General features: G+C 41.6%; 1 protein-coding gene across 1 annotated transcript in view; it reads right to left on the reverse strand.

The window, feature by feature from the left end:
• The window catches only part of dmgdh (dimethylglycine dehydrogenase), a 144807-nt gene that overhangs the window by 29834 nt on the left and 101779 nt on the right, over positions 1-13194 (reverse strand). The window contains exons 8-9 of the mRNA XM_043706890.2: positions 10605-10774; positions 6092-6245 (exon numbers count right to left, since the gene is read on the reverse strand). Of these exons, the coding sequence (XP_043562825.1) occupies positions 6092-6245; positions 10605-10774 (324 nt within the window). The remainder of the gene's footprint in view (positions 1-6091; positions 6246-10604; positions 10775-13194) is intronic.

Here is a 13194-nt window from a genome sequence, read left to right on the forward strand (position 1 = left end):
AGCACTTCCCCATCTTTGCAGCATCCTCCCTGAACAGGTCAGCATTGATGAGGATCTCCAGCAGCAGCACATCAGATGCAATAGCTGAGACATCTAAAAACCATGGAAGTGAGTGTTTAACGACAAAATCTTCCACAAGACAACAAAAATCCTAGTGTATGGAGCAGCTGTCACCATCACATTTTGACATTATTGCAGTGAGAGCTGAACTCTGAATCAGCAATACATGAGTGAGCCAGAGAAAGGGCTCCATCACATCCTCCAAATTGAAAGGGAGCACCTGCAAACATAAACTGGTGGCCTTATTTAAGCCAACCCCACAGGAACTCAAGCAAAACTCCTGAAAAATCATCTCGGCTGAACTAGCCAGTGTGCCTGCTATATCTCTCACAACATGAGAACTGTATCATCAACAGCACCCATATTGTTTTCCTCCTCTATGTATATACTTCCTTAGGTTGGATGACCACAATTGTACAAAGTACTCCAGGTTAGCCTCAACAAAACCCAATATAATTACAACAAGTCTTCCTTTGGTTTCCACTCCAATCCCATTACAATAAAGGCTGACATGCTATTTGCTTCCTAATTGATTATTATACTTGTATGCTAGCCTCCTGGATTTAAGATTAAGGGCACGCACATCCCTCTGCAGACCAACAGCTTAACTCTCATCTTTAAGAAAGAAGGGTGCTTTTCTAGTCTTCACGCTAAAATGAATAATTTCAAATTTCCTCACATTATACTCCACCTGTCATATTCTTGCCCATAAACTTGTCTTGCCTGTATTCCTTAGTTGGAATGTTCTCCTCATGCAGGTTACTTTCCAGTCTAGCTTTGTGCTGGCAGCAAGCTTTGGTGTGTTGAAATTTGTCCCTTCATTAAAGTAGTTGATATAGATTGTAAGTCGCCAAGGTTTAAGTATTGATCCTTGAGGCATTCCATTAGTTAGTCTGTCAACACAAAAATGACCCTTTATTCCTATACTTTGTTGTCTGTCTTTTAACCAATCCTCAATCTATACTATATTGCCTCCTATCTCAAGAGACCTATTCTTGCATAATGGGTTGTTGTGTGGCACCTTATTGAACCTGTTTTGAAAATCTAAATACACCAAATTCATTGGTAGTTTCGCACTCAAACAATTCTAATAGATTTGTCAAACACTATTGCTCTTTCACAGAACCACATTATCCCTGTCTAACATATATTGGGGGCATATTATGATTTACTAAATGCACTGCTGCTCTGTCCTAAATAATAGACTCTAGTATTTTCCCAATTACTCATTTGCTTTGTCTTCTGTCTCCCACTTTCTTTGAGCAATACAATATCATTTGCGAGTTTACAAGCTGCAGGGCTGTTTCACAGTCTCAGGAGTTTTTCAGGATCAATATTAACATGTCTGCAACTTATAACAACTTTTAGGATGTAAGTAATCAGGTACAAGGGATTCACTTCCTGTGCTTATCCTCTGATTAACATAGTTTCTCTTACTTTCTCTCTTACCTCCTTCCTAAATACAGTATCCTTTACATTCACCTTTAGCTTGTGTTATGGGGCTGGAATTTAGTTCCGTTGCAAGGATGAAGCTGGTGGTCCTAGTTTGATCTCTACCCAATTTGAAGCCTGGTGCCTGTTTAGTGTCTCCATCTTCTTTCCTATTCCTCTCACCAACATGTCTCACTGTTTCCCTCTCCTCCCTCAGGATGAAACAATTGGATAATTCAATAATGACAAACTATCTACATCCAAATGTTATTGATCACACTTTCAGTCCGGATTGTTACATTTTACGTGGGGGAGTCCCAACTTAGTTTGTAACTCTAGGCTCATGAGCCCCAACCCCCTAACTATGAAAACTACTCCTGATCATTCTCCAAAAAAAAAAGATTTCTCCCTCTCTTCTTTCATTCTTTCTGTCTCTTCCTCTTCTGCTTCTCTCTCTCTGTCCTCCTCAGAGATCACAGTGCGTACATCCCTGCCTTGGAATAAAGCTGTAAACACACAAATGTGAAAAGAATAAATTTATAGCCTTAAAAAAGATCAGTGCAATATGTAATGTTTGAACCTCAGTAAAAGTTCATAATCACGGACTGTAGATATAAAGCAAGGAACAAACAAATGTAAAACACCATCAAGAGATGGCACTGCCTTTTATGTTATCTTCAGACCAAGTAGGGAGAATAATTTAAAATATTTCCCTTTCCCATATCACTTGACTCCTTGATGGAATTCAGTTCTACAAGCATGAGGTTCCTTACCTGAGGGGCCATTGTTCAGGCCTGAGCCAAACGTAACTGTTGGCAGTTTGTTCATTCATTACCTATATCTAAGGCCCCTGTGCATCTCACTGGATAGAGATCAGAGTTAAGGAATCTGGCCAACATCCTTCCTTCTTCATCCACTGGAACTGGTTCCCCTAATGTAATCAGCTAGTTCAACAAAATTTGGGAATTGAATCTAACCCCTCCATCATCTAGACAGCTCAACAGCTCATTAAATGAACTGAACCATTGGAGGGTGCATTGCTTTGTGCTGACTGACATGGCACAGTGAAGGAATTATCAGAAACACAGCAGCCTGCAGAGTGGGTTCCTAACTCCATAAAGAATGAATAGGGATGATTTTTGGCAATATGTGCACAAGCTAAAAATACCTCAGGAGTGACCAAGACTGGGACTTTAGGGTTCTCTTGTGGTGCTATAATAGTGTCCCTACCTTTGAGCCAGGAGGTCTGGAGTTCAATACCCACATGTTCTAGAGGTGTGTAATAACATCACTGAACAGATTGATTCAGAAATATCCACGATTGGGGCTTCAGCAAAAGCATAGGTTAATTCCGCAGCTAGTGCATGGTTTCACCTTGGTAATGGAGCTGAAGAATGAGTTAGCTGGACACTCATTATGGGGCTGACTGCCAGTAAGGATGCTGCAAGCCCTGTTAAGGAGGTCATACACAAGTTTGGTGGTTGGCTTGTCAAAATACGCTCTCTTAATAGTGACTAACCATTTAAGAGCAAACATGGCGTCGAAGTGTGTGACAAGCATTTCTTAAAGTGGTACTCACCATTTCATGTTACCTTGTTGCTGAGGATGCCCAGAATACAGATTCTCTGGGATACTTTGGTAAGATTTCATGAATAGACTATCAGCATTTATTTCAGAAAATCTTTGAGGGATTCACGTAAGAAGAGTAAATGATAAGCAAAGCTATTTATTGAACACCTACAAGAAGTTGCCAAGAGAAGGGAACTGCTTAGCATCCTGCAAGGGATTGTCTCCTGTTTTGGAAGACACATGGAAGAAGCACATGAAGCTAGTGCTAACTGCTACAAGAGAAAGGAACAAGCTGGTGCTGCGTACAATGCACAGAACTCACCTCCAGCTGGTTGGCAACTCTCAGGGGCTGGCATTGCCACCCCAGCTCACTGGATCTGCTGTTGTCCATTTGAGTGTCACTGTTCCCCTCAGAAGGCATCAATAAAAAAGGCAACCAGCCAGCAGCAAGCTACACAATGACAGCTGCCAGACTGACTGCCTTGCTTCCACCTTCCCTTATTGCAAGTATCATAGCAGTCAAGGTGGGATGAGGCCCTTAAATGGTTATTAGTTGCTCATTTAAATACCTCAACTGGCTCAAAGGTTGGTGTGTTACCAGATCCCTTACCCGTTCACTGGAACAGGGAGGCACGTTGGGTTGAGCAAGACGGCGGTGGGCTAGGCACCCGTCTTATTCTTTAAGACCCCCAAATTCCCCTCCAATTCCAACCAGGAACAGGGGAGGCATAAAGTTCACCTCATAGTTTCTGTCAGACGTTATGAATGGCAGCTAGCTCAAGCATGCTCCCAAATGTGAGTCAATGATTTCATGAAATTCCACAATATTGTCACATCATTGATCACATTTACTGTTGTTAGTGCACTAGCAACAAAACAGGAACAGCAATGTTTCCTGCCTTCCAGCCAGTGACAAGCCATCCTTCCAAAATCCTGCTTAAAACATCTTAAAGAAAGCTGACCCTGTCAAACTCTCTAGGTCATCACCAGGTCACTCAAATGGATTAAGTGGCGCTGCCCTATCACACATTTCTGCCAGAAAAGAAAGAACTAGCCAAAACTTTCAAAATTAATATATACGCTTCTCTCTGCTTCAAAAGCAGAATTGCAAAAATCAGTAACATCTTGCAGTTTATAGTATTCTCAAAATAAATAAATGTATGTTTGAAATTAATTTACTGTCAAAATTTTCTTTCAGTTTTCTGATTACATGTTATTTTTAGGACAATATTAACCTTTCTATTAACATTTTTAAAAAAAATTAATTCTGTAACTATTAAGTCAAGCATATGCATGCGGCCAGTAAATGTGGGCTTTATGATATTTAAATGATTTTCGATATTGAATTTTCACTGTCTGCTCTCTGTCCTTAAAGATAGACATGTAGGAGGCTAGAAGAACACAGCAAGCCAGGCAGCATCAGGTGGTGGAATAAACGTTTAGGGTGTAACCCTTCTTCAGGACTGGGGGTGGTGAGCGGTGTAGGGTGGTGAGGTAGGGATAGGTGAACACAAGTAGAGGGTATGGCCTGGTTGGTCGATGGGAGGAATGAGTCTGGTTGATGGCTGGGAGGAATCAATGTTGAGTCCTCTGGGCTGTAGACTGCCGAGGTGCAAAATGGGGTGTTGTTCCTCCAATTTGTGATCTGATTTGCTGTGGCAATGGAGGAGGCCAAGGATGGTCATGTCAGAAAGGGAGTGGGAAGTTGAATAAAAATGGGCCATGATGGGAGGTCAGGACGGTCCCTGCGGGCCCAGCTGAGATGCTCGGCGAAACATTCCCTTAGTTTATGCTCGGTCTCCCTGATGTAGAGAAGACCATATCGGAAGCACTGAATACAGTAAACTTGGTTGGAGGAGAGGCAGGTGAACCTCTGTCTCACCTGGAAGGACTGTTTGGGGCCCTGGATGGAAATGAGGGGAGTGGTGTACCAGCAGGTTTTGCATATTTTCCAGTTGCAGGGGAATGTACTGGGGGTTTTTGGGAGGGGTGGGGGGTTGGCATGAATCAAGGATTGGTGAAGGAAACAGTCCTTGCAGAAGGCAGAGAAAATGTTCTTGGTGGTGGCGTCTAATTGGAGATGGCGGGAAGTGTTTAAGGATGATGCGTTGGATGCAGAGACTGGTGGGGTAGTATGTGAGGATAAGGGGGACCCTGTCTTTATTGTGTTTAGTGGAGAGGTTTAGAGCAGTGGAATTGGGAAAGGTGGCAGAGCAGTGAAGGACTGTCTGATGACAGAGGGAGGAAAAGCACATTGTTCAAAATAGGTGGACATCTGGGATGCTTGGGAGTGGAATGTCTCCTCGTCCGAGCAGATGCATTGAGGTGAAGGAATTGGGAGAATGGGTTGGAGTTCTTGCCCATCATTAAATGTGCTTGAGAACTAGCACCTCTTGAACGACTGTAATCTATGTACATTAATAAACTCAAAACGTTGGCAGGGACAGAGTTGCAGAAATTGATGTACAGCAAACTTTGTTTTAACCGGCACCCTAATCAACCAACACTCTAGATAAATACACAAAAATTATATACCTCAAATACTGTGATCTACCGTGATGTCTGAGTAGTTATGATGTAAATTCCTTGCATTACATTGTGTGTTGTTACACTGATTTTAAGAGGTTTGTTGATGCTTTTACATCAACATTTTTGAGACATGCCTCGAATCTTCGCTTATTCAGGGTTTACCATAGTTAGGCATAACTCTTGATTATCCGGAACATTTGATCAATTGGTCCCCTAGGTGCCAGTTAAAACAAAATTTGCTGTATTTCCAAGTCAGGACAATGTGTGACTCGGAAGGGAGCTTGCAGATGTTGGTATTCCCATACGCCGTTGAACTTCTTGTTAAAGGTGGCAAAAATCTTGAGATCTGAAGGTGTTTTTGAGGGACTCTTAACAGAGTTCTATATGATACTGAGATATGTAAAGTTCACATGAACAAAGCGGTTTTGAGATGGACTAATGGCTTTCTAGTCACATGTGGTTTACTATTTCAGTAACACTTAGTAACAATGTTCGATTTTACCTGTATCCAGTGTCATCTCCAGGTTTGTAGAACCAGTGTGGCTGTTCCCAGCCAGCATGGAACCCCATGGATCCTTTAGTTTTCAAGGTTTCATATATTCCACTTACTCTTTCTGTTGGTCTTCCCGCAAACCTCTCTTCTTTGGGATATCCAACTTAAGTGAAGAAAACCAAAGTCAGGAAATTTGTAAATGCAACTACCATTCAGCCCCTAATGACAATCATTGTCTACCTTTTAAGTTCTAACAGAAGGCCATGGACCAGAGATGTTACCAATGATGCCCTTTCTCCATTGATGCTGCCTCACTTGCCTTGTGTTTCCAGCATTTTCTAGTTTCCTTTTAAATTTTCAGCATTTGCTCCTTTTGTAAATGACCTCAAATTACACAACCCTCTCCCCTCAATTTGTTGTTTAGAGTCTCTTTCCTGCAGTGAATCTTGTAGATAATGCACACTGCTGCTACTAAGCATTGGCGGCGGAGGGAGTGAATACTCGTGGATGTGGTGCCAATCAAGTGGGCTGCTTTGTCCTGGAAGTTGTCAAGCTTCTTGAGTGTTGTTGGGCCTGCACTCAACCAGGCAAGTGGGGAGTATTCCATCACACTCCTGACTTGTACATTGCAGATGATGGACATGCCTTAGGGAATCAGGAGCTGAGTTACTTTCTGCAGTATTCCTAGCCTCTGATCTGCTCTTGTAGCCACTCTATTTATGTAGCAAGTCCAATTCTGTTTCTGTCAGTGGTAGTCCCCAGAATGTTTATAATGGCGGATTCAGTGATGGTAGCACCATTGAATGACAAGGGGTGATGGTTACAATGTCTACTATTCAAGATCATCATTGCCTAACATTTGTGTGGCACTAATGTTACTTGCCACTTGATAGACCGAGTCTGTATATTGCTCAGATCTTATTGTTCTTGAATATGGATTGCTTCAGTATCTGAAGAGTGGCGAACTTGTGTAGTCATCAGTGAACATCCCCACTTCTGATCTTATGATGGAGAGGAGGTCATTGATGAGACAGCTGAAGATGGCTTGGCCTAGGAACCACCCAGAGGAACTCCCGCAGAGTTACCCTGGAGCTAAGATGACTGACCCTGCAACAACCACAGCCATACTCTTCTGTGCCAGGTATGACTCCAACTTGCAGAGAGTTTGCCCCTGATAATCTTTGTTTTTCCTTGATGCCCACGCTCAGTTGAATACAGCCTTGATGTCATAGGCTGTCACTCTCATCTCACCCATTAAATTTAGCTCTTTTGTTCATTTTTGAAGCTGTAATGAGGTCCAAGCTGAGTGGCCCTGGCAGAACTCAAAATGGGCATCACTGGGCAGGTTATTGCTGAGCAGGCGCTGCTTGATAGCATGGTTCAAGACACCTTCCATCACTTTACTGATGATCGAGGGTAGATTAATTTAGTGGCAGTTAGCTGGATTGGATTTGTTCTGCTTTTTGTGTATAGGGCACCTCTGGGCAACTTTCCACACTGTCAGGTAGATTAAAGTGTTGTAACTGTACTAGAACAGCTTGGCTAGGGGAGCAGCATGTTCTGGAGCACAAGTCTTCAGTACTATTGCAAGAATGTTGTCGGGACCATAGTCTATGCAGAATCCAGTACCTCCAACCATTTCTTGATTACACCTGGAGTGAATTGAATTGGCTGAAGACTGGTATCTGTTATGCTGGAGACCATTGGAGGAGGCTGAAGGAATGATTCACTCGGCATGTCTGGCTAAAGATTGCTATGAATGCTTCAACCTTATCTTTTGCATCGGTTTGCTGGGCTCTTCCAAATTTGTGGAAGAAGATATTTGTGGACCCTCCTCTTCCAGCGAGTTATTTAATTATCTACCACCATTCACAATTGGATGCAGCAGTACTGCAGAGCTTAGGTTTGATCCATTGGTTATGAGATTGCTTAGATCTATCAAATGCTGCTTATGCTGTTTCACATGAAAGTAATCCTGCCTAGGGCACTACTCTGAGGAACTCTTGCAGAGATGTCAAGGAGCTGAGATGATTGACCTCCAACAATCACAGCCATCTTCCTATGGGCCAGGTATGACTCAAAACAGCAGAGGTTTTGTTTCCAATACCCATTGACTGAGCTAAAAATCGTTAGACTCTTCTATCAGAGAGATTGTCATAACAAAACTCAATCTTCTCACACAAAACATTCTTGCCAATGTGAGATAATGAGAACCTAACCACTCCCACCTGTCAAATTCTCACTGAGTATACAAACATATGAATTAGTGGGTGTAGGCCATTCAGCCCCTCAAGTTTGGTCCGCTATTCAACAGGATCATTGTTAATCTGATTGTAACCTCAATCTGCATTAGTAACTTTTTATAATCTTTCACTCTATTCTTAACAAGAATCCACCCAATTCTGCTTTATCCAAGGACTACAGGACTACATTTCACCACTTTTCAGGAAGAGAGTTTCAAAGACTTAGGATCCTCTGAGAGAAACAAAATATCATCAAATCTCTGTATTAAATGGACAACACTGACCCCTAGTTGTAGATGCTCCTATAAGAGGTATCATCCTCTCCATATCCAAGCCCCTTCAGAATTCTATTTCTTTCAATTAATTCACCTCTTGCTCTTCTGAACTCCAGTGGATGCAAGCTTAGCCTGCTGGATATTTCCTTATAAGATAAACCACCTTTTCCAGGTACTAATCCAGTAAACCTTATTTGAATTTCCTCCAATACGTTTACATTTTTCCTTAAATAATGTTGCAAAGATTGTGCCCAGCACTCCAGATGTGGTCTCACTAGTGCCCTGTATAACTGAAGGATAACCTCCCTATTTTTATATTCAATTCTCCTTGCAAAAATGGTAACATACTGTTTTTCCTAAAGTATCTACTGCCCTTGGTCTTCTCGATGGTAGAGGAGATGGATTTAGAAGGTGCTGGTGAATCGCTGCAATGGATGTTGAAAATGGTAAACTCTGCTGCTACAGGGGCAGGGAGTGAGTATTTGTGAATGTGGTGATAATCAAGCAGGTTGCTTTGTTCTGGATATTTTCTCAGCTTCTTGAACGTTGTTGGAGTTGCATTCATCCAGGCAAGTGGACAGTATTCTATCATACTCCTGATTTGTGCCTTGTGGATGGTGGGCAGATCTTGGGGAGTCAGGACGTGAGTTACTTGCTGTAGGATTCTGACATGCTTTATATGCCACAATACTTAGTTCAGTTCAGTAACTAGTCTATGGTACCCCCAGGATGTTGAAAATGGGGAATTCAGTGATTGATTAAAGTCTCCTGTAGAATGTCATTCTTGCCATTGTTAAAACTATCCACAAAAAAAAAGCCAACTTGTTTGTAAAACTTTTTTGCTGCGAATGGAGGGTTTGAGATATGAAATAGGTTGGATTGGCTGGGAATTGTTTCACTGGAGTATAGGAGGTTGAAGGGTGACCTTATAGAAGTTTATAAAATAATGAGTGGCACAGATAAGGTGAATAGCAAAGGGCTTTTCACTAGGGTGGGGAGTTCAAAACTAGAGGGCCTATTTTTAAGGTGAGAGGAGAAAGATTTTAGAAAAGACATGAGGGGCAACTTTTTTACACAGAGTGGTTAGTGTGTGGAATGAACTGCCAGAGGAAGTGGTGGATGCGGGTGCAATTACAACATTTAAAAGGCATTTGGACAAGTCTGTGCATAGGAAAGATTTGGAGGGATATGGGTCAAACGCAGGCAAGTGGGACTAGTTTAGTTTGGGAACATGGTCAGCATGGACTGGTTGGATCAAAGGGTCTGTTTCCATGCTGTATGATGAAATGACTCTATGATGAAGTAAGTAAGTGACACGTATTATAGGAAAAGCTGCTGAACACTCCTGTTTTAATGACATCTTCATAGGTTTGACTATGGTAAGATAGACCCTTTAGTAAGATAGGGAAAAGTGAGGACTGCAGATGCTGGAGACCAGAGTTCAAAAGTGTGGTGCTGGAAAAACACAGCAGGCCAGGCAGCATCCGAGGAGCAGGAGAATCGACATTTCGGGCATAAGCCCTTCTTCAGGAGAAGGGCACACTTTTCAAACCTCTAGTAAGATAGACTGCTTCCATAGTGAGCTAATAGCATGATACCACATTACTGAAACACCATGAAGGAATTAGCTTCATAAACTTGTCTGTTTGTTAAAGAATGGCAGTAACATCAAGAAGGCCTCCAAAATGGAATAACAATATCTCTGTTAATCTGCAATTCTCAAGTTTTTCTCACAGTTTAAATGACCGTTAAGAATAAAGATTGTCTACAGGAGAACAAATTATGTAACAATTCCAACTCAACCTCAAGATCAAATAAAAATATATAACTCTTTCACTTAAAAGCTATACTTTTTTTTCAATTCAAACATTCTACATATTGTGACCTGTTCCATTTGCTTGCCAGTACATGTGTATGTTGCATAATCTAAGCAGAATTTGAAACAAATTATTAAATGTTGATATATTGATTAAAGTACACTCACTTCCCCCCAGTCCTTCTTACCAGCATTATTGAACCCATATGATTCTCTTGCTTTAGCCAATGAGAATTTGGTTGTTGTCCATTTTCCAAAGCGGTTGGGATCAAGTTCAATGAGGTCAAAATCGGGTTCCCCATCCATAATCCAGTCACTAAGATATTTTCCAATCCCACCTGCATGAATGATTCCATATCTGAAAATACATTAAAACAGAAGAGAAGTCTACAGCGGCTTTTTCTAGAATGAGTTACAATGGTTTTCCATCTTCTTAGTTTCTACCAACAAACTGGTTATTGTTTTTTTGCAGATAATTCCAATAATGGAAGTGATGACATTCTACAGAAGATTGACCTAGACATGTCTAATGTTAATCAATCACTGATGTACTTTCTTTAAGATTATAACAATTATACTTTAGGCCTAAACTATTCAGCTGGGATTTTTAAACTATTTAAACCGTAAGCATGAATGGTGTCCAGTTAACTCAGAAAACACTGACTGGTGGAGGGGGTACATTGACGTGATCGCAAGCGCTAACCCTACAGAGTATTTGGGAACCAGATACCTAAATAGCACACTGGGCAGATCAGACTGATGAAATGTTCTGTCACTAATTATGAGCACCTTACTTTAGGAAAGACATCAATGATTTAAGATAATGCATTGGAAATTAACTAAAGAACCAGACATATGTGGGGCTTCTATTACATAGAGATACGAGAGAAGGTTACTCTCCAAAAACAAATAAAGTCAAGATTAATTTGATAGAGATTTAATATTTTTCATTTAATATTCAGCATTTATTATGAGGTACTGTAGCATAATGGTTGTGTTAATTAGTTATCCAGAGTTCCAGTCGAATGATGTGGAGACATGATTCGTGGGTAGGCATTTGTGGTGTGATAATGACACAGGACAAATGCACTGGAGACACAGGTTAAAATCACAGCATGGCAACGTACTATACAATGGCACAGCAAGCCACACAGTTGTATCATACAATCATACAATTCGGAGCTCAATTAGTGCAATTGGTCCCTTAAACCTTCTGTGCTATTCAGAAAGAGTATGTTTGATCTGATTATTCCACATTCCTATCTATTCCTGACAGTTCTGACCCCCTTGCATATCAATAATCGATCTCCTGTTGCTTTAAATATTTTCAAAGACTGTGCTTCCAGGAAGCAGGTGCCACAGACTCAGGGCCCTCTGAGAAATAAACGTTTTACATAGAACGTTACAGTGCAGTACAGGTGCTTTAGCCCTCAATGTTGCACCAATCTGTGAAATTAATCTGATGCCCCTCTAAACTACATCATTCCGTTACTATTCATTTGTATGACCAATGTCCATTTAAATATCCTTAACATCGGTGAGTCTACTATGTTGCAGGCAGGCCGTTCTGCGCCCCGAGTATTCTCTGAGCACTACCCCTGATAACTGTCCTAAATCTATCACCCCTCAATTTAAAGCTATGTCCCCTCGTGTTAGCCTTCACCATCCGAGGAAAAAGGCTTTCACTGTCTATCCTATCTAACCCTCTGATTATCTTATACATCTCAATTAAGTCACCTCTCAACCTTCTCTCCAACGAAAAAGCCTCAGTTCCCTCAGCCTTTCCTCATAAGACATTCCTTCCATACCAGGCAACATTCTAGTAAATCTCCTCTGAAGCCTTTCCAAAGCTTCCACATCCTTCCGATAATGCGGTGACCAGGACTGTACGCAATACTCCAGATGCAGCCTTACCAGTGTCTTGTACCGCTGAAGCATGACCTCATGGCTCCGAAACTCAATCCCCCTACCAATAAATGCCAACACAGCATATGCCTTCTTAACAACCCTATCAACCTGGGTGGCAACTTTCAGGGATTTATGCACCTGAACACTGAGATCTCTCTGTTCATCTACACTGCCAAGAATTTTACCATTAGTCCAGTACTCTGCATTCCTGTCATTTCTTCTGAAGTGAACTATCTCACACTTTTCTGCATTAAACTCCATTTGCCACTTCTCCGCCCAGCTCTGCATCTTATTTATGTCCCTCTGTAACCCACAACATCATCTGGCACTATCCACAACTCTGCCTACCTTAGTGTCATCCGCAAATTTACTAACCCATCCTTTTACGCCCACATTCAGATCATTTATAAAATGATAAATAGCAGTGGCCCCAAAACAGATCCTTGTAACACACCACTGGTAACTGACCTCCAGGATGAACATTCCTCATCAATCACCACCCTCTGTCTTCTTTCAGCTAGCCAATTTCTGCTCTAGCTCATCTCTACTTTAAATTGTTAACTCCTGATTTAAGGTGTCCTACATGCTGACTGGTCAAAAAAAGTAAAAACCGATGGAATACAGAAATTAGAGCCAAAGTTGGCTAAGTAACAGAAAATCAATGGTAATGGCTGACAGCTGCCCTTGCAAATGTGTTAGGACCCCTGGTGTTTGTTTTATACATTAACAATTTGGACTTGAATATGGGGGCCACAATTGGGAAATTTGCGAACAATACAAAATTGGGGTGGGTGTCCCGGAGATGTTCCCTAAAGCGCTCTGCTAGGAGGCGCTCAGTCTCCCCAATGTAGAGGAGACTGCATCAGGAGC

The sequence above is a fragment of the Chiloscyllium plagiosum genome, unplaced genomic scaffold, assembly GCF_037043375.1.
Source record: "Chiloscyllium plagiosum isolate Xiang-an unplaced genomic scaffold, Cpla_swu_hap1 HiC_scaffold_2, whole genome shotgun sequence".
In the NCBI taxonomy this organism is placed as follows: Eukaryota; Metazoa; Chordata; class Chondrichthyes; order Orectolobiformes; family Hemiscylliidae; genus Chiloscyllium; species Chiloscyllium plagiosum.